At 42.8% G+C, this 22,026-nt stretch overlaps 1 protein-coding gene across 3 annotated transcripts in view; it reads right to left on the reverse strand.

Moving 5' to 3' along the window:
* ARL3 (ADP ribosylation factor like GTPase 3) overlaps window positions 1–21,992 on the reverse strand; it is a 38,255-nt gene extending 16,263 nt beyond the window's left edge. For 2 of the 3 annotated variants that reach the window (XM_034931393.3, XM_034931392.3), the window contains exons 1-3: window positions 21,327–21,722; window positions 12,526–12,669; window positions 6,592–6,708 (exon numbers count right to left, since the gene is read on the reverse strand). In XM_034931393.3, the coding sequence (XP_034787284.1) occupies window positions 6,592–6,708; window positions 12,526–12,669; window positions 21,327–21,707 (642 nt within the window). In that variant the 5' untranslated portion in view covers window positions 21,708–21,722. Of the gene's footprint in view, window positions 1–6,591; window positions 6,709–12,525; window positions 12,670–21,326; window positions 21,723–21,804 lie in introns of those variants that run through there. The other variant, XM_003825524.5, reaches the window with a different exon arrangement.
* Window positions 21,993–22,026: the final 34 nt, after the last annotated feature.

Genomic DNA, 22,026 nt, shown 5'->3' on the forward strand with positions numbered 1-22,026 from the left:
CATGCCATTCTCCTGCCTCAGCCTCCCTAGTAGGCTGGGACTACAGGCGCCCGCCGGCACGCCCAGCTAATTTTTTGTATTTTTTAGTAGAGACAGGGTTTCACCGTGTTAGCCAGGATGGTCTCGATCTCCTGACCTCGTGATCTGCCCGCCTTGGCCTCCCAAACTGCTGGGATTACAGGCATGAGCCACCGCACCCGGCCCCTCTGTGTCTTTTCATGACTTGATAGCTCATGTATTTTTATCATTGAACAATATTCTACTATACGGGTGTACCACAGTTTGTTTATCTATTAATCTATTGAAGGACATCTTGGATGCTTCCAGGTTTTGGCAATTAGGATGCCATAAACATTCCTATGCAGAATTTTGTGTGGAATATCAATTTCCAACTAACTGGGTATATATCTTGGAGTACTGCTGGACTGTATGCTAAGACTATGTTTAGCTTTGTAAGAAACTACCAACTGTCTTCCAAAGTGGGTGTACTATTTTGTATTTCCACCAGCAATGAAGAGGAGTCCCATTGCTCTACATCTGTATCAGCATTTGGTATTGTCAGGTTTTTTTTTATTTTAGCCAGTCTAGTAGGTATTAATATGTAGTACCATATTATTGCTGTTTTAATTTGTAAATCCATAATGACATATAATACTGAACATTTTTTATATGCTTATCTGTTTCTTTGATGAGGTGTCTGTTCAGATCTTTTGCCCATTTGTAAAATCAAGTTGTTTGCTTATTCTTGAGTTTTGAGTTATTTGTATATTTTAGATATAACTACTTTAACATATATGTGTTTTGCAAATATTTTCTCCCAGTCTGTGGTTTGTCTTTTTATTCTCTTAGCAGTCTCTTTTGCAGAGCAGAAGTTTTATTTTATTTATTTTTTTGAGATAGAGTCTCACTCTGTCACCCAGACTGGAGTGCAGTAGTGATCACGGCTCACTGCAGACTCAACCTCCTGGGCTCAAGTGATCCTTCCACCTCAGTCTCCTGAGTAGCTGGGACTACAGGTCCACATCACCATGACTGGCTAATTTTTTTTTATTTTTTGTAGAGACAGGGTCACAGTATATTGTGCAGGCTGGTCTTGAACTTCTGGACTCAAAGCATCCTCCCACCTCGGCCTCCCAAAGGGCTGAGATTACAGACATGAGCCACCAAATCCAGCTTCCAGAAGTTTTATTTTTATTTATTTTTTTTGAGATGGATTCTTGCTCTGTCGCCCAGGCTGGAGTGCAGTAGTGTGATCTCGGCTCACTGCAAGCTCTGCCTCCCACGTTCACGCCATTCTCCTGCCTCAGCCTCCTGAGTAGCTGGGACTACAGGCGCCTGCCACCGCGCCCGGCTAATTTTTTTTGTATTTTTTGTAGAGATGGGGTTTCACCGTGTTAGCCAGGATGGTCTCGATCTCCTGACCTCGTGATCCTCCCGCCTTGGCCTCCCAAAGTGCTGGGATTACAGGCATGAGCCACCGTGCCCAGCTGCTTCCAGAAGTTTTAAATTCATTTAAGTCCAATTTATTTCTTTCATGGATTATGCTTTTTGTGTATCTAAAACCTCATCACCAAACTCAAGGTCACCTAGATGTTCTCCTATGTTGTCTTCTAGGAGTTTTATAGTGTTTGGGTTTTACATTTAGGTTTAAGATCCATTTTGTCAAGGGCTCTAGGTCGAAGGAAAAAAGAATCTATTTTAACATTTTAAGTTAAGGGGTAAGGATGGGTCTAGATTCTTTTTTTTTTTTTTTTTTTTTTTTTGCATGTCGATGTCCCATTATTCCAGCACCACTTGCTGAAAAGATTATCCTTCCTCCCTTGAACTGTCATGTTCTTTTGTCAGAGAGAGTGGGCCATATTCATGTAAGCCTATTTTGGGGCTCTCTATTCTGTTCTGTTGATCAATTTGTCTACTCTTTCTCTAATGTATGCTGTCTTCTTTTTTTTTTGAAACGGAGTTTCACACTTGTTGCCCAGGCTGGAGTGCAATGGTGCAATCTCGGCTCACTGCAACCTCTGCCTCCTGGGTTCAAGCGATTCTCCTGTCTTAGTCTCCTGAGCAGCTGGGATTACAGGTGCCTGCCACTACACCCGGCTAATTTTTGTATTTTTAATACAGATGGGGTTTCACCCCATTGGCCAGGCTGCTCTTGAACTCCTGACCTCAGGTGATCTGCCTGCCTCAGCCTCCCAAAGTGTTGGGAGTGCGGGCGTGAGCCACTGCGCCCGGCCTATGCTGTCTTGTTTACTTGCTTTACAGTGAATCTTGATGTCAGGTAGTGTCAGTCCTCTAACTTGTTCCTTTTCAGTACTATGTTAGCCATCTAAATCTTTTGCTTTTCCATATAAACATTAGAATCAGTTTGTCAATATCCCCAAAGTAACTTGCTGTGATTTTGATTGGGATTCTATTAAATCTATAAATCAAGTTGGGCATAACTGACATCTTAATAATGCTGAGTTTTCCTATCCATGAGCACGGACTGTCTCTTTATTTACCTAGATCTTCTTTATTAGTTTTGCAGGTTTCTTCAAGTAGGTCCTGAATGTATTTTGTTAGATTTATGCCTAAGTATTTCATTTTGGGGGTGCTAAATGGTATTTTGCTATTAATTTCAAATTTCAATTGTTCACTGCTGATATAAAGGAAAACAACTGACTTGTACATATTAACCTTATATCCTGCAGCCTTGGTATGATCACTTATTAGTTCTAAGTGTTTCCTTGTTGATTTAAATTTTTTTTTTGTTTTTGAGACTTGTTTTTTGTTTTGAGACTCTTGTTGCCCTGGCTGGAATGCAATGCCATGATCTTGGCTCACCGCAACCTCCACCTTCCGGGTTTAAGCGATTTTCCACCTGAGTAGCTTACGGGCATGTGCCGCCACGCCCAGCTAATTTTGTATTTTTAGTAGAGACGGGGTTTCTCCATGTTGGTCAGGCTGGTCTCGAACTCCTGACCTTAAGTGATCCACTTGCCTCGGCCTCCCAAAGTGCTGGGATTACAGGAATGAGCCATCGCACCAGGCCCGATTTAAAATATTTTAAATTATTTTTTTTTTTTGTTTTTTTCTGAATTAAAAGAATTTTATCTTACCTCACCTTATCTTATCTCATCTTATCTTAGAGAGAGTCTCACTCTTGTTGCCCAGGCTGGAGTGACCACCATGCCCGGCCTTATTTTATTTTTTATTCAGACAGAGTCTCACTCTGTCACCCAGGCTGGAGTGCAGTGGCGCAATCTTGGCTCACTGCAAGCTCCGCCTTCCAGGTTCATGCCATTCTCCTGCCTCAGCCTCCCGAGTAGCTAGGACTACAGGCGCCCGCCACCATTCCCGGCTATTTTTTTGTATTTTTTAGTAGAGACGGAGTTTCACCGTGTTAGCCAGGATGGTCTCGATTTCCTGACCTCGTGATCCACCCACCTCGGCCTCCCAAAGTGCTGGGATTACAGGCGTTAGCCACCGAGCCTGGCCAACAGTTTTTTTTTTTTTTTTTTTGAGACGGAGTCTTGGTCTGTCGCCAAGGCTGGAGTGCAGTGGCGCAATCTTGGCTCACTGCAACCTGCACCTCCCTGATTCAAGCAATTCTCTGCCTCAGCCTCCCAAATAGCTGGGATTACAGGCACCCACCACCACGCCTGGCTAATTTTTTGTATTTTTAGTAGAGATGGGGTTTCACCATCTTGGCCAGGCTGGTCTTGAACTCCTGACCTTGTGATCCACCTGCCTCAGCCTCCCAAAGTGCTGGGATTACAGGCGTGAGCCACCGCACCCGGCCAACAGTTTTTTAAAATGCAAAAATTCCTGTCCTCACGGAGCTTACCTTACAGTGCAAGAGAAAGCTAATAAATAAAAATATGTCTGATGGCAATAGGTACAAAGAATCTGCTGATAGATCAGATGAGGGGAGTGAGGAGAGGGAGCCAAGGATGATTGCATTGTTTCTGGAGGAATGGGACTACCATTTACTGAGAAGACTGTCGGAAGAGTAGGGTTGAGTAGAACAGGATGAAAACAGGAATTTGGTTTTAGACATGTTGAGGCTGAGGGACTTACCAGCCCCTGAAGTGGAGATGTCAAATAGGCAGCTGGCTTATATAGTCATGTGTTGCTTAATGACAGGGGCATGTTCTGAGAAATGCATTATTAGGCAATTCTGACATGGTGCCAACATCATACAGTGTACTTACACACACCTAGATGGTCTACTACACACCTAGGCTGTATGGCATAGCCTATTGCCCCAGGCTACAAACCTGTACACGAAGTTACTGTATCAAATACTGCAGGCAACTGTAAAACAATGGTAAGTATTTATGGATCTAAACATATAAAAGGTAATGTGTTATGACAGCTATGTCACTAGGTAATATAAATTTTTCAGCTTTATTATAATTTTTTTTTTTTTTTTTGAGAAAGAGAGTCTCGCTGTGTTGCCCAGGCTGGAGTGCAGTGGCGCAATCTTGGCTCACCGCAATCTCCACCTCCTGGGTTCAAGCAATTCTCTTCCTCAGCCTCCTGAGTAGCTGGGATTACAGGCATCCACCACCATGCCCAGCTAATTTTCATATTTTTAGTAGAGACGCAGTTTCACCATCTTGGCCAGGCTAGTCTTGAATTCCTGACCTCGTGATCCACCTGCCTTGGCCTCCCAAAGTGCTGGGATTACAGGCGTGAGCCGCTGCACCCGGCAGCTCTATTATAATCTTAAGGGACCACTATCATTTATGAGGTCAGTCACTGACCCAAGTGTCATTATGTGGCACATGACTGTATATGAAACTCAAGTTCAGGGGAGAATTCCAGGCTAGAGATGATAGTTTGAGATTCATAAGCATCTAAGTGGTCATTAAATCCTTCAAATTAGACGAGGTCACCTAAGCAGTGACTCAGAGAAGAAAAACACAAGGACTCCGGGGCTCTCTAACATTTGGAGGTTGGGAGATTAAAAAAAATAGCAATGGAGATTTAGGAGGAGTAGCCAGTGAGGAGGAAAACCAAGATAGAATGGTGTCTTGGAAGCCAAGAAAAGACAATGTTTGAAAGAGAGCATGACCAATGTTAAATGGCCTGATAGGTCAAGTGAGATGAGTACTGAAAACTGAACCCTACTTTTAGCAATGTGGAATTATCAGTGAGCCTGAAAAGAAGGCTCAAGAGTAACTGGGAGGAGATAAAGCAAAGACAGAGAGCATAACAAACTCTTTCAAGGAGTTTTGCTATAAAGGGAGGCTGAGGAATGGGACAGTATTGGAGGGAGATGTATGGTCAGGAGGAGTTTTCTGGGGCTTATTTTTTCTTCATTAAGCAAGAGAAGCTACAGGATATGTTTATGTTGATGGGAATGATCCAGAGGAGAGAGACACTTAGGAAACAACAGCAGAAGGTGAAGCTGTTTGAGATGCAAGATGATTTCTTTTTTTTTTTCTTGTCTTGAGACAGAGTATCACTCTGTCTTCCAGGCTGGAGTGTGGTGGCCCAATCTCAATCTGGGCTCACTGCAACCTCCGCCTCCTGGGCTCAAGCGATCCTCCCACCTCAGCCACCCCAAACTGCTGAGATTACAGGCATGAGCCACCACACCTGGTCTAGATGATTTCTATTCGTAATAAAGACATAGATATGGCTGCTATTATTGCAGTTTATTGCCTTTCATCATAATTGATGTAAACGCAAACTTTTGGTTAGAGGTTAGTAAAAGTGACATGCAATTTTTCTCCCATCTAAGTTCATGAGCCCCCCTAGTTTTAGGGTATGATTATGCAAGTATGTGGCTGAGGTAGAGTAGATGACAAGACCACTGAAGGAGGGCTGGTGAAGGAGCTGAGAGGCTGAGGTTTTGTGGAAATCATGTAAGTGGACAGTGAAATCTCCAAGAATTCTGAAACCGTGGTGGTCCTAAAGGAAGTGACAGCGAGCTGGGAGCTAAAATCTCGGCCTCCACTTGAATGAACGCTCCCTGAGTCAGGGTATTCCCAATGCACGAGGCAGCTTCTCCTACTACTGGACGATTGTAATTATAGGAAACTTCTTCCTTAATCTGAATTACATTCTACCACCTAACATTCCCCATCTTGCTCTTGGCTCAGCCCTCTAGAACTATTCAATCCCTCTGACTTAAGATAATTCTTGAAGCAGCCTAGACAGTTCCCAGTGTTCTCTTTTCCAGGAAGAACATTCTCAGGTCTTTCAACCACTCCTTATACATCATGGTTTCCAGTACTTTCACTATTTTGCTTGCTCTCTTTACAATACACTTGATTCGTTGTCTTCCTAGGGGTGACAGTCAGTGGCATGATCTTCTGACTTCCCTTCTGCTATTCAAATCACTATGGCAATTAATAACACTTTATTTTGCCAAGATGGGTGTGGGTACAACACTGTTACTGAGCGACAGCAAAACATCTTATACAAGTTATACAAAGATGTTTTTCCTTTATAATCTGTAGCCTTCTGCTATCCCTGCTAAATTCACAGTGATTAATGTTATGGTGGTGGAATTACTGACAAGAAAGAATGTTACAGTGTCCATGTTTCTAACACATGGCAGAAAATACTATGAATTAGTGCGTCAGAAGGAGTACTTACAAGAATATCGGTATTTTCAAAATAATTCTTCCAGTATGGTCTGATTTTCCTCTGTCCACCAATGTCCCATACATTCAGTTTAAAACCTTGTGATTGTACACTTTTGATGTTGAAACCCTGAAACAGGGACAAAAACATCAAGTTTTATTAAACTTTGGGATCATAATTCTGACAAAGTTACATTTAATAGCTATGTTTTTTATTAATTCTAAAGTACTCTGCCATATGTGATACTGGTAATGCTGAAAATGATTTGTTGTGACAGAGAATAAAGAAACATTTATACATGCTTGTTTCATCCAGGTTGTGGAGTCAGTGTTAATAATGTCAGGCTAACACAATGTTTTTCTACAATGAACATATATACATATATAATTACTGAGGATAACTCCAAATGAGAATAGCTCTAATTAACCAACACACATCACATGCCCATGAATCTTCAGGATGGTAAAATTTAACAGGACATTTCACGTAACTAACAACAAAAAAAAAGCTGAAGACTCAACAGAAAAGAACACAAGCTAAATTTAAAGAGGCAAAAGCTACAAATCTAGAGGATTAGATTCTTCAAGAGCAGCTCAAAATAAATTTCCTACAGGGATTAATCAGGAAAAAGAGCAGAACTGAGGATGCTATGGGGGAGGCTGGGTTTGTAACTCGAATATATCAGCCCAGTAGGGAGGTGGAGCCCTCAGTTGCAGACACTGATGGAAACAAACAAGTGGTCAGTTAACATTGTGCTTTCAGGCTGGGTGCGTAGCTCACGCCTGTAATCCCAGCACTCTGGGAGGCCGAGGTGGATGGATCAGGAGGTCAGGAGTTCGAGATCAGCCTGGTCAATATGGTGAAACACCGTCTCTACTAAAAATACAAAAATTAGCCAGGCGTGTTGGCGCATGCCTGGAGTCCCAGCTACTCAGGATGCCGAGGCAAGAGAATCACTTGAACCCCGGAGGCAGAGGTTGCAGTGAGCTGAGATCATGCCACTGCACTCTGGCCTGGGCGACAGAGTGAGACTCCATCTCAAAAAAAAAAAAAAAAAAAAAGTGCTTTCATAGGGAACTATGATGAACTTGAACTTGAAAAGGAAGTCTTCATTTTTTTTTGAGACAGAGTCTCGCTCTGTTGCCCAGACTGGAGTGCAGTGGCATGGTCTTGGCTCACTGCAACCTCCGCCTCCCAAGTTCGAGTGATTCTCCTGCCTCAGCCTCCCGAGTAGCTGGAATTACAGGCGCCTGCCACCACACCCGGCTAATTTTTTGTATTTTTAGTAGAGACAGGGTTTCACCATATTGGTCAGGCTGGTCTCAAACTGCTGACCTCGTGATCCGCCCACCTTGGCCTTCCAAAGCACTGGGATTACAGGCATGCACCACTGTGCCCAGCCGGAAGTCTCTCTCTTTTTTTTTTTTTTTTTGCAGAGTTGTGCTCTCGGCTCACCGCAACCTCCACCTCCCGGATTCAAGCGATTATCCTGCCTCAGCCTCCCGAGTAGCTGGGATTACAGGCATGCGCCACCATGCCTGGCTAATTTTGTATTTTTAGTAGAGATGGGGTTTCTCCATGTTGGTCAGGCTGGTCTTGAACTCCCGACCTCAGGTGATCTGCCCGCCTCAGCCTCCCAAAGTGCTGGGATTACAGGTGTGAGCCACTGCACCGGGCTGGAAGTCTTCATTTTTAAGACAGTTACTTGAGGTGAAACTTGGAGGAAGGTGAGCAAATCAGGGACAGGCAGAATTGCCAGGTGGGGGTCAGTGTGGAAAGAAACAAATTAACGAGCCCTTTGGGGTTCCCAGAGAATGTATTTCATGAACAAGAATTTTTTTTTAAAGTCTTCTTGCAAAAATTACATAGGGAAACCAGGATTTGAAAAACCCAATCAACAGCTTGCTACCACAGAAGAGACATTTCATCCAGAATAACTGGAGTTAGATAGGTTTGGAGATGCCTCCACAAACATTTGTTTCATGTGGTAGCCTGTCAACACTGCTGCCTGGCACAGAAGGAGAAGGCACAGTGCAATAGGACAGGAACATTGCCACCCAATTTCCACTGAGGATACACAGTCTCTGGAGGATAACTGGGGATCCTGCTGACTCTCACTTCTCTAACACGCCAATGACTGAATACATTAGAAGTTCGAGAATTCTAAAGGGAAATGGCTTAAGCTTATTGAAAAAAAGTTTCATTGTGACTCACTGGCAAAACTACTTTAGTGTATTTAAAAATTCCACACTCAACAATGATATTAAATGTCAAACTCAGTAATACTGAATCCTTTCTGGAATAAAGCAGAAAATAAATAACAGTAAATCTTGGAATTTGACCATATGTATCAATGGGCTTAAACAGCTATAAGTCATGAGACCCAACAAATCTAGGAATTTATTCTGAGGAAATAATAATGATGAATGGGCAAAAACATTTAGAGATGTATATTACATAAGTATTTACATATATAATAACATAGAAAGATGTTCATGATCTATTATTAAGTGAACAAGAGGAGACAGGTTCAGTGGCTCACACCCATAATCCCAATTTTGGGAGACTGAGGCGGGAGGACTGCTTGAGCCCAGGAGTTCAAGGCCAGCCTGGGCAATGTAGTGAGACCCCATCTCTACCAAAAAAAAAAAAAAAAAAAAAAATTAGCTGGGTGTGGTGGCACATGCCTGCAGTCCTAACTACTCAGGAGCCTGAGGTGGGAAGATTGCTTGAACCCAGGAATTTGAAGCTGCAGTGAGCTATAGATGGTGCCACTGTACTCCAGCCTGGCCGACAGAGTGAAACCCCGTCTCTAAAAAAAATCTGTATCTAGATATAGATGATACAAGCTAGTATATCCTCTATGAGCCATTTTTATTTTTTATTTTAAATATACCCATCATATATATGCATAGAAAAAAACTTGATACATTCCTAAATGTGAACAGTGGTATGTCTGACTGGGCATTATAGGTGACTTTTAGTTTCTCAATTGTATTTATTTATACTTCCTAAATTTACTACAATGAGCATTTATTACTTTTTCTAATATAAAACAAAAAACATAATAAAAGTTTGTTTTTAAAGAATATGAAACCTTGACACAATATAATATCAGAGTCACCTATAACACATCAAACAAAGCCTGAAGGTTAGAATGAGAACTTTGGGTTCCTAACTTTGAGTTTATTTCTGTGTTTGCAGTGTGGAAGTCTTCACGTTAGTGTTCTTGAGAGAGACAGTTTATTGCTAATACTAAAAAAACAAAAACAAAAACAAAAAACCCCCACAAGCGCATGCACACAAAAACTAGTGCTTCTTTTTCTGGCAGAAATCTTGACACACTAATATGTGTTTTCAGCCCTTCTAGGCTAGATTACTGTAATTTGCTTGGGCTATACATTCGATTTGTTCAGAAGCTGTAAAACTGTTCATTTGGTAGCAGTTGAAATGACTTTTCCATAAAGAGTTGTGAATCAGTAAGACTCATGGGCCGTGAAGTATGCATGCACGCCAGCACAGCCATTCAAACCTGACACCAGGTTCTTATCACGGTACAGTGATGGAAAATAACTCTGGTTTTGCTAAAACCTCTAACCTTTAATGCTCAAACACTTTAAAGTGACTAAGACCAACAAGCTCTCCCTGTTGGCTTAGCCAAAGGTCAGGCATTCTTAGGATTTCCTACAGGGAATGAGTTCTAAGAAACCCACTACAGTTTTTCCAATCAGGTCTTGTCTTTTTTTTTTTTTTTTTTTTTGAGACGGAGTCTCACTCTGTCGCCAGGCTGGAGTGCAATGGCACAATCTCAGCTCACTGTAATCTCCGCCTCCCAAGTTCAAGCCATTCTCCTGCCTCAGTCTCCTGAGTAGCTGGGGTAACAGGTGCACACCACCACATTCAGCTAATTTTTGTATTTTTAGTAGAGACAGGATTTCACCATGTTGGCCAGGACGGTCTCCATGTCCTGACCTCATGATCCACCCACCTCGGCCTCCCAAAGTGCTGGGATTACAGGCATGAGCCATGGTGCCCAGGACTTGTCTTTTTTTTTTTTTTTTGAGATGGAGTCTCGCTCTGTCGCCCAGGCTGGAGTGCAGTGGCATGATCTCGGCTCACTGCAAGCTCCACCTCCTGGGTTCACGCCATTCTCCTGCCTCAGCCTCCCAAGTAGCTGGGACTACAGGTGCCCACTGCCACGCCCAGCCAATTTTTTGTATTTTTTAGTAGAGATGGGGTTTCACCATGTTAGCCAGGATGGTCTCGATCTCCTGACCTTGTGATCTGCCCACCTCGGCCTCCCAAAGTGCTGGGATTATGGGCATGAGCCACCGCGCCCGGCCCAGGACTCATCTTTAAACCTCCACGCTGTGAGCACTATCATTCCCTTATCCTTTATGCTTTGCTTGCTTGCCCTTTTCAGGAAAGAGGAAGGTTGATGAGACTGGATTTAAAAAGGCAGGTAATTGGCCGGGCAAGGTGGTTCACGCCTGTAATCCTAGCACTTTGGGAGGCCGAGGCAGGTGGACTGCCTGAGCTCAGGAGTTCGAGACCAGCCTGGGCAACGACGGTGGAACCCTGTCTCTACTAAAATACAACAAATTAGCCAGGCGTGGTGACGTGCACCTGTAGTCCCAGCTACTTGGGAGGCTGAGGCAGGAGAATCACTTGAACCCAGGAGGCAGAGGTTGCAGTGAGCTGAGATTGCACTGCTGCATTCCAGCCTGGGAAACAGAATGAGACTCTGTCTCCAAAAAAAAAAAAAAAAAAAAAAAAAGGCAGGTAATTTTTTTTTCTTTTAAAAATTGATACATATTTGTATTTATTAAGTCTGAAAAGTATACGGTAAAATATTAACCATGATTTTTCTCAGAGTTTTCTCCTTTATACTTTCTCTGTGTTTTCTACATGCACTACTTTCATAATAAGAGAAGATAAAGCTATTTTTTAAAAAAGAATAGGCTGGGTGTGGTGGCTCACACCTGTAATCCCAGCACTTTGGGAGGCTGGGGTGGGTGGATCATTGAGGTCAGGAGTTTGAGACCAGCCTGGCCAACATGGCAAAACCCTGGCTCTACAAAAAAATACAAAAATTAGCGGGCCATGGCGGTGTGCGCCTGTAATCCCAGCTACTAGGGAGGCTGAGGTCCAAGAATCGCTTGAACCTGGGAGGCGGAGGTTGCAGTGAGCCAAGATTGCACTACCACACTTCAGCCTGTGTGACAAAGCAAGACTGTGTCTCAAAAAATAAATAATTTAAAGAAATAAAATAAAAATAAAAAGAATATAGGTACTCAGATCTGCTGGATTTGTCTATATACACACAAACACACATGTGTATATATGTATACATATATTTTAAATTGTAACATAACACGTACAATATGCAGCTGCTGAGGACATGTGTGGGTGGGGAAGGAGGGGCACAGACGGAAGAGGGGTGCATGTGCTGAAAGGTGCTGTGTGGAGGCTGAAGCCCAGCGGGATGCAGATGCTGCAGTGGGGTGGCCTGATGAAGTGGGTACTGTGAAGTGTGTCTGCGTACACATTTTAACGTTATAACATAAAACGTACCATTTCAGCCATTTTAAAGTGTACAGTTCCATGGCATTAAATACATTCACACTGTGGGCCGTTACCCACAGAACTCTTTCCATCTTGCAAAACTGACTCACTGTACCCGTTAAACAATAACTCCCCATTCCCCCTCCCCAGCTCCAGTAACCACCATTCTGCATTCTGTCTCTATGAATCTGACTACTCTAAATACCTCATGAGAATGGAATCTCTTACATATTTTTGAAACCTGGTTATCTTTAGATTGTATAGACTTTTCTCAGAGACAAAACTTGGAAGTGGACGAAACTGTATTTCCCATTTTGTCTTTCACATTGCTATTATCGTCTTCCTGTGTCACACGGCATCTGGAGCCAAGGCAGTGCTCACCTGTGTAGGTGTGATGTGGCTGATGTCTTCAGATGCAAGCTGCTTCAGAAGAGTGGTCTTGCCAGCATTATCCAAGCCCAGGAGAAGTATTCTCACCTCCTGGTCTGGTGCACTTTTCAACTTGCGCAAAATTGAGAGCAAGCCCTTGAACAACCACAAAGGAGACAGATTACTCTGGGGGCACTGACTGTGATATTAACTGGATATGAGAATAATTTCTCCTTGAAAAAAGTTATTGGTTATGGAGAGCTTATGTTATTATTTTTCATTCTAATGCCACTTATTCCATTTGCTTCCTCTTTCCAAGTTTCGGTAGAAGTGCTACAGTAAATTCAGCAACTTAATAAGTAGCAGGGCTTATTTCTGCTCCTCCAATCAATCTAGCTTAGCAGTCACCCCAAATCTCCTGGGAGTGTGAACTCTACCCCATCTGTGTTCCTAAAGCCCTTTACATACACTTAGAGCAGAACATTCATCATATCAAACTAGGTAACTGATGTTTGTATTTTTCTCCTTTACTAAAGTTTCTCGTGGTAAGGGCTATACTTGTCCCATAATGGCTGGCACTTATCAAACAGACACTAGATAACACTTGTGGAATTAAATAGGATGACACACCCAAGTTAACACACGATTTTAAGGTGTTATACAAAAATATATAAAAAGGCTATATAAAATTATAGTTGGGCTTCCTGTTAATGATTTTATCTATTTCATCATTTCACATTGCATGCCTGTATCAAAACATCTCATGTACCCTATAAATATATAACACCATGGACCCACAAAAATTAAAAGGAAAAAATTTTTAAAAAAGATTTTATCGCCGGGCACGGTGGCTCACGTCTGTAATCCCAGCACTTTGGGAGGCCGAGGTGGGCGGATCACGAGGTCAGGAGATCGAGACCATCCTGGCTAACACGGTGAAACCCTGTCTCTACAAAAAATATAAAAAATTAGTCGGGCGTGGTGGCAGGCGCTTTGTAGTCCCACCTACTAGAAATGCTGAGGCAGGAGAATCGCTTGAACTTGGGAGGTGGAGGTTGCAGTGAGCCGATATTGCACACTGCACTCCAGCCTGGGTGACAGAGCAAGACTCCGTCTCAAAAAAAAAGATTTTATCTATTTCAGCACATCTTCAAGACTTCTTCATTCAAAATGTTCTACTATCATCTTTCACAAGACCCTATAGGATAGGTGCATGGTATAGATAATCTGTGTTTTTTAGATGAAAAATTTGGTACAACAGAGAAGTTAAGAAATCACAAAAGGCATCCATGAAGCAAAACAAAACAAAACAAAACAAAAACCCACCAAAATTAACCAAGGAATTTTTTACTGTTAATCTAATATTTCCCTCTGTCACCCAGGCTGGAGTGCAGTGGTGCGATCTCGGCTCAACTACAACCTCTGTCTCCCAGGTTCAAGCAATTCTTGTGCCTCAGCCTCCAGAGTAGCTGGTATTACAGGCATGTGCCACCATGCCTAGCTAATTTTTATATTTTTAGTAGAGATGGGGTTTTGCCATGTTAGCATGGCTGGTCTCGAACTCCTGGCCTCCAGCGATCAGCCCACCTTGGCTTCCCAAAGTGCTGGGATTACAGGCCATGAGCCACCTCTCCTGGCCATTATTTATTATTTTTTATGGATAGAAATATAAAGCATGTTGCTGGGCATGGTGGCTCACACCTATAATCCCAGCACTTTGGGAGGCCAAGGCAGGAGGGCTGCTTGAGCCCAGGAGTTCAAGACCAGCCCTGGCAACATAGTGAGACCCTGTCCCTACAAAAAATAAAAAACAAATAAGCCAGGCATGGTGGCGCAGGCCTGTGGTCCCAGCTACTCAGGAAGCTGAGGTGAGAGAATTGCTAGAGCCTGGGAGGTCGAGATTGCAGTAAGCTGTATTTGTACCACTGCACTCCAGCCTGGGTGACAGAGTGAGACTCTGTCTCAAAAAGAAAAAAAAAAGAAAAAAGAAAAAGAAAACAAAGAAAAAAGAAATAAACCATGTTGATTTTTAGTTAAGAACATAAGAACATCTTTATAGGAAAGTTATTTGTTCTGTGCTATAGCTGATGATCTTGTTCTAACGACACATGGCTAGAACAAGAGTCAAAGAATCCCAGAGTTTAAAGGGCATATAATTTAATCTCCCAGCCCAAGAAGAAATTCCTTCAAACTGAGTCTTAGAATTATGCAAAATGGTTGTATTTGTTATTCACATTGTACCAGGCAATAATTCAAACCAGTTTGTTCACTAAGATCAAAGGATACTTCTGAGAAATAATTCTCAACAACTGCATCTTTGGACAATCATATGCAAATATGCATAATTATTAAGAATTCCTTTCTGCCTCAGAGACTCTTTGTTTACCACTTCTAGTACTGTATCTGTACTGACTTGCTAAGGACCACATTAACCTTTCTATGCCTCAATTTTTTCCAGCAGTAAGATGGAAGGTTTAGTCTAAGCCAGACAAATTCTATGCCAAAAGATTTGGGGGACAGAGATTGAATAGATTGGAAACAAACAAAAGTCTGGCTTTTTAAAAGGCCAGACTTTTTTTTCCTTTTTCTTTTTTTTGGGGGGACAGGGTCTTCCTCTGTGGCCTAGGCTGGAATGTAGTGGCGTGAACACGGCTAACTGCAGCTTCGACTCCCTGGGCTCAAGCGATCCTCCCACCTCAGCCTCTCCAGTAGCTGGGACTACCGGCTCACACCACCACGCCCCACTAAGTTTTGTATTTTTTGTAGAGATGGGGTTTTGCCATGTTGCCCAGGCTGGTCTTGAACTCCTAAGCTCAAGCGATCCACCCAAAGGCAAGATTTTTTTTTTGCTGTTTTTATCTCATCTGGTCTTGAATACTTTGACAGCATTCCTTCTTAAAACTATATTTACAAGAAGTCTCCCTGGTTTCTATTAGCTATATTGCAATCACTCATTTATAATATCACCTTTCAGAAAAGTAAAAATTAAAATTCTGAGATCCTTAGGGGACTGGTGACATAAAAAGGCTAAGAGGAAAACCCATTTTACTACTCATCCTGAGTTCCTGATTGTAAGTGAAAAGAAGAGGTCTCATTACCTCTTAAAATAAATTATAAAACATCTGGAATTTATCAAATTAGTACATTAAATGACATATAGGCAAAGTTCTTCTCATGCATTTTCTGCTTAGTGCAGAAATTATGAAGGAAGATCTGTTTCCTATTTTTAAAAAAATTTTTTTTGGCCGGGTGTGGTGGCTCACACCTGTAATTCCAGCACTTTGGGAAGCCGAGGTGGGTGGATCACTTGAGGTCAGGAGTTCGAGACCAGCCTGGCCAACATGGCGAAATCCCGTATCTACTAAAAATACAAAATTAGCCGGGTATGGTGGCACATGCCTGTAATCCCAGCTACTTGGGAAGCTGAGGCAGGAGAATTGCTTAAACCCAGGAGGTAGAGGTTGCAGTGAGCCAAGATCATGCCTCTGCACTCCAGCCTGGACAACAAAAGTGAAACTCCATCTCAAAACAAAAACAAAAAATAAAACCATATATACATACATATATATATATATATATATATATTTTTTTTTTTTTTTTGAGACAAGGTCTCACTCCTAATGCCAGGCTGGAGTACAGTGGTGAAATCATGGTTCACTACAGCTTCAGCCTCCCAGGCTCAGGTGATCCTTCCACCTCAGCCTCCGGAGTAGCTGGGACTATAGATGTGTACCACCACACCCAGCTAATTTTGTGTATTTTTAGTAGAGACAGGGTTTCACTATGTTGCCCAAGCTAGTCTCAAACTCCTGGCCTTAGGCAATCTGCCCGTGACGGCCTCCCAAAGTGCTGGGATTACAAGAGTGAGCCACTGCACCCGGCCTATAAAATATTTTCAAAGTTTAAAATTAATGTTTTGGGTTTTTCCTCATGTGTCTCTTTTAAGGAAATTACTAAAAATACTGTTTTTTTTTCAGGCAGAGACTTGCTACACACTCATTACATTTGATATTAAAGAATTAAGAGAAAAACAAGGCCAGGCACAGTGGTTCACACCTGTAATACCAGTGCTTTGGAAGGCTGAGGCAGGAGGATAGCTCAAGGCCAGGAATTCAAGATCAGCCTGGGCAACAAACACGAGACACATATCCCTGCCAAAAAAAAAAAAAAAAAAAAATTATCCAGGTGTGGTGGTGTGCACCTGCGGTTCCAGCTACTCAGGAGGCTGAGACAGAAGGATGGCTTGAGCCCAAGAGTTTGAGGCTGCAGTGAACTATGGTCGGGCCACTGCATTATGGGCTAGGTGACAGAGCAAGGCTCTGTCTCAAAAAAAAAAAAAAAAAAAAGAGACAAACGTAATGTTGGCCGGGCGCGGTGGCTCACGCCTGTAATCCCAGCACTTTGGGAGGCCGAGGCGGGTGGATCATGAGGTCAGGAGATCGAGACCATCCTGGCTAACAAGGTGAAACCCCGTCTCTACTAAAAATACAAAAAAAAAAATTAGCCGGGCGCGGTGGCGGGTGCCTGTAGTCCCAGCTACTCGGGAGGCTGAGGCAGGAGAATGGCGTGAACCCGGGAAGCGGAGCTTGCAGTGAGCCGAGATTGCGCCACTGCAGTCCGCAGTCTGGCCTGGGCGACAGAGCGAGACTCCGTCTCAAAAAAAAAAAAAAAAACAAAAAAAAAAAAACAAAAAAAAAAACGTAATGTTTATTCACCTTGAGAGGAGCAAAGCACAGATAAGAAAGAAAAAGAAATCATTCTAACTATAAGGCTGAGTGCAGTGGCTCACGCCTGTAATCCCAGCACTTTGGGAGGCTGAGGCTGGCGGATCATTTGAGGCCAGGAGTTTGAGACCAACCTGGCCAACATGGTGAAACCCCGCCTCTACTAAAAATACAAAAAATTGGCCAGGCATGGTGGTGGGCACCTATATTCCCAGCTACTTGGGAGGCTGAGGCAGGAGAATCGCTTGAACCTGCGAGGTGGAGGTTGCAGTGAGCCGAGATCACACCAGTGTACTCCAGCCTGGGCCACAGAGCTAGACTGTTTCAAAAAAAAAAAAAAAAATTCTAACTATAGATAAACTTTATTAACCTAATGGTGTAGAATACAGTGCTTCTACATTTCTAATGAGTAATTTTCCTTATTAGGAAATATAACTTCAGATACTTCACCTTTGAGTGAAATTACAGAGAAATGCAAAGTTCAGCTAATGTTTTCTTCCAGCAAAATGATAAATGGCATTTCAAGCATAGTCTAGGGAAGACAAGTGCAAATATAATACAGCATCATATTAATCCAACTACTGAGGATGGGATCACAGGATTATCAGGGTTTGCTAAATAGGGAAGAGGATATTTATAGAGATCAGGGTTCTGCCTGAAAGGTACAAAATAAGCTGATTTAAGAGGCTGGATGAAAGAGACCAGAATAAGTCTATTCTGTGCATCTATACATATATGCCCATATTTTATTTTAACTGTCAAATGAAGGGAGACAGCGATTAGAAGTTAAATTTATCATAGGGCTGAGTTTTGCAGTATAAATACAATGACAGTAATTTTTAAAGTGCATTTTTTGGCCAAAATATCCATTCACGCAATTATCATTAAACACCCTTAATGTGCCCCAAGTACAACAGTGAGCAAAACGGGCATGATCTCTATGTAGGATTTATATTCCTGTGACATTAAATAAAACAATTTAAGAAACATGAACTTCAGTTAAAAGTATATTGTGTGTTACCAGCATGTGTGTATACAAGTTATCTACACCCTGGTGGGCAGAAGTGGTCTGACTCAACCACAAAACATTTAAACAAACTTTTCTACAGTCAAATCATGAAGAGATGTGCTATGGACTACAGACGTTTTATCTGCCTCGAAATCAGCTTAAACTATTGGCAGAGGCATGGTGCCCTGACCTAAAACAATACAAACTAGGTCATTCAAAGAAACCAGAGTGGTGGAGGGAGAAGGAATGCGTTGGTATATGGAAAATATATGTGGTTGTGAGGACCAGCTAAAATTTGAATTCTGAAATTACGAAGCCAACCGTCAAGTACATACGGTCCCCATAACTAGCTTAAATATAACTGACTTCCATTTGTTTTTACGTCTTTCAACTGAACTCCTATCAGCTTAAAGCTCAAAATTGAGAACTTAATCCAAACTGTGTCTGCTTTCTCATCACCCTCTCCTAAATAAATACAAACAATGTTTCCTAAGGAGCAAAGTCTGAGCATCTCCTCAGGAAGAGTGGGTTCCCACTTCACCAGAGTCCTAATGAAATGAATGTTATGGGCTTTAGAATTTCACAGACTTGTATTCAGCTTCTGTGTGTGTGTGTGTGTGTGTGTGTGTGTATATATATGTATGTATATGTATCTGTATATATATATGTATGTGTGTGTGTGTTTTTATATATATATATATGTATATACATAACACTGCACACAGTTTCAGCTAGAAAATAGGAACGGGCCGGGCGCGGTGGCTCACGCCTGTAATCCCGGCACTTTGGGAGGCCGAGGCGGGCGGATCACGAGGTCAGGAGATACAGACTATCCTGGCTAACATGGTGAAACCCCGTCTCTACTAAAAACACACACACACAAAATTAGCCGGGCGTGGTGGCGGGCGCCCATAGTCCCAACTGCTGCGGAGGCTAAGGCAGGAGAATGGCGTGAACCCGGGAGGCGGAGCTTGCAGTGAACGGAGATCGCGCCACTGCACTCCAGTCTGGGTGACAGAGCAAGACTCCGTCTCAAAAAAAGAAAAAAAAAAAGAAGAAAACAGGAACAATACTTACATCTCAAGAGATGATGCTATGAGGATGAAATGAGGTCATGTATGTAAAGCATGACACATAACAGCCACTGAAAAGACTACCCTCGTGTTTTGTTTATTTTTTTAAAATAATTTTTCACGGGCCATTTTCTAACCAGAAAACATAAGTAACTGTTGGGAACAATCTTCAAATGTTGAACATGCTTGAGAACGACCACAAGCTCCATATATGTAGAAAGTGCTCCATAAATAATTACTGAATGAAGGAATCATATGTTAAATATAAGTGGTTAGTTACGTGCTAAAATTACTGTCATTTTAGTATTTTAGTAATTCATCAAGAACCTGGCACTGTAAAGCAGGGGTAAAATAGCTGACTCTAAATGTTCAGAGAAACCCATATTTGGGTTTTTGCCACAGTTACCCAAATTTGAAAAAAAATATGTATTTGTCACAGCTGAAGTTTAAAACAAAAACCAAAAAAAACTTGGGGTTCACGCTTCAGTTGTACAGTTAACCATGGGGGCTCATGGGATACCAGATGGGATACACTTAAGTCACACGACTGACTAAATTCAGTGTTTCACTTCAAGTTTTAAGAACAGCTCACGCTTTTGGAGATAGAAAAAAAATGTTTTTGGGAAACCAGATAAAGAATCCGGAATAATTTGTCTTAATTTCTTATTGTTCATCTTAGGAAAAAGGAAAAAAGAAAAACAAAATCTGTTTTCATCATTGAACACAACAGTTGTATACAACAGTGTTGTATATACACTGTAAATTTGTTGTATACAGTGCCAATTTGCACCTGGAAACATGGGCAGTGGTTAATTTACTGTGGCCTGTAATTATAAATTAAACAATCATGGAATTACACAGTACACTTAATTGATAAACAAACTGGGAAAAGTTAGCCAACTCTCATGCACTTCTCATCCATAATGACGAATCTCAATCTCTGTTGGTTCGGCATGCCCTTTTCATTCCAATTCTAGCTATTTTCTGGGTAAATATTTATGTTTGTACTCATTTGTTGAGAAAAACTTTAACTTTAAAAGGACAGCTCACGTATAAATGATTAAGAAAAAGAAACAGTTGTAAAAATCTGTTTAGCCTGAGGTTAAAAAAAAACTGCAAGTGTAGCAAGTGTGAAATGTGATTGGCAACTTCAGATCAAATAACCCTACTTCTTTAACAATCTGACAATGTAAAATCAATTGAGATTTTTTTTTTCCTTTCTAAATCTACTCACTGGATAATCTGACCAAACATACATCTATTTTTTTTTCCCTGGGCATCTAGTTTTTTTTTTTTTTTTTTTTTTTTTACTTCTTAAATCAACAGAAATGGCTCAACATTTCTAAAAGTCAAGAAAGGAACTAGGAAGAGAGGTGGAGCAGTGACTATAAGTTTGATGACAGGCTCTTTGCAGCCAACTAACCTGCTTTAAGTGTTCAAAATCAATTTTTCTTTGATAGCTCTAAAATTACTCAATTCCATTTTAACTCCCTCCAACTAACTGTACAGACATTAACAAGAAACAGAGTGTCAACGGTCAGATCTGTCACAACCATAATTTAGAATTTGGGAAAGCTTTAATTGGGACTGACAGAGAAAAGCCTTGCCCCAGATTGAAGTTCGATCTCCATTTTTAACTTCTCGTTCTTTTCAGTCTGGAGACCTCAAGCTAGGATTAAGATCTTTTGGTCCTGGTATGGTCACACGCAAGAGGAGATTGCAAAAGGTTTCGAAGGAAATTCTAGAGACGGAGCAGCTAATATGTCTTCATCAACATGGATTAAGTATTGAATGAAAAATCGGTCATCACCAACAATCAGATCCTGCAAAACTCTCAGCAAATAACTAAATAATTCGGGACTGAGGAAGCGCACCCGCCACGCAGACACCAAGACGGCGTAAAATCCACCAGGCATCCCTTCCAAGCGGCACCCCTTTGTGTCGTGGGACTTACTCCCCTACCCCCCAGGGGCCCGCACAGCGCGAGAAGGAGGAGAGCTAGGCTACCATCTCCCCTGCTACCGCCAGGGCGACCTCAGAGCCAATGGTGCCGGCCTTCTCTCCGCTTCTGGCCGGGCTCCAGACGAACCCCACTTTACTGCAAAGCCGCGAGACCGATTGCCCGGGAAGTCTAAGCCTGCTAGCGAAAGCTGCTCTCCGCAGTTCCTGGGATCCGCCCTCACCCCTGTCCCCAGAGTAATGATGGAGCCCGGGCTCCGCACCCGGCCAGCCGCGCACTCTGCCAGCCCCTTCCCCAAGCCTCGGACCCGCTGCAAGCCCTGCCTTCCTCTCCAGGCCCAGGCCTCCCTCCAGGGCCCACCCTCGGGTCTCCCCGCCGACCCCCGAAATCAGTCCAGAACCCAGATAGCAGTCTGAGCGACGTCCCATTCCCTCCTTGGCTTTAAGCGCAGTGCTCCGCCCTGGGCCTGGGGACGGGAGGGGGATAACCGGCCGGCTCCAAAGGGGCCCAGGCCCCCACACTCACCATCCTCCCGCCGAGTCCCTCCTCCTCCTCCTCCTCCTCCTGCTGCCTCCCCCGTTACCAGGGGCAACTGCTGCGGCGCCGCCCCCGACGTCCCTCGCACGCACAGCTGAGGAGCAGAGCAGCAATACGGGGCGGGGTGCAGCTCCGCTTTCCCCAGAGTGCGCAAGTGCGCTAAGGCGCCCGCCCACGCAGTGGGCGGGCTACGGGAGCTGCAGAGGCCGC

This window comes from Pan paniscus, chromosome 8 (assembly GCF_029289425.2).
Source record: "Pan paniscus chromosome 8, NHGRI_mPanPan1-v2.0_pri, whole genome shotgun sequence".
Taxonomy (NCBI): Eukaryota; Metazoa; Chordata; class Mammalia; order Primates; family Hominidae; genus Pan; species Pan paniscus.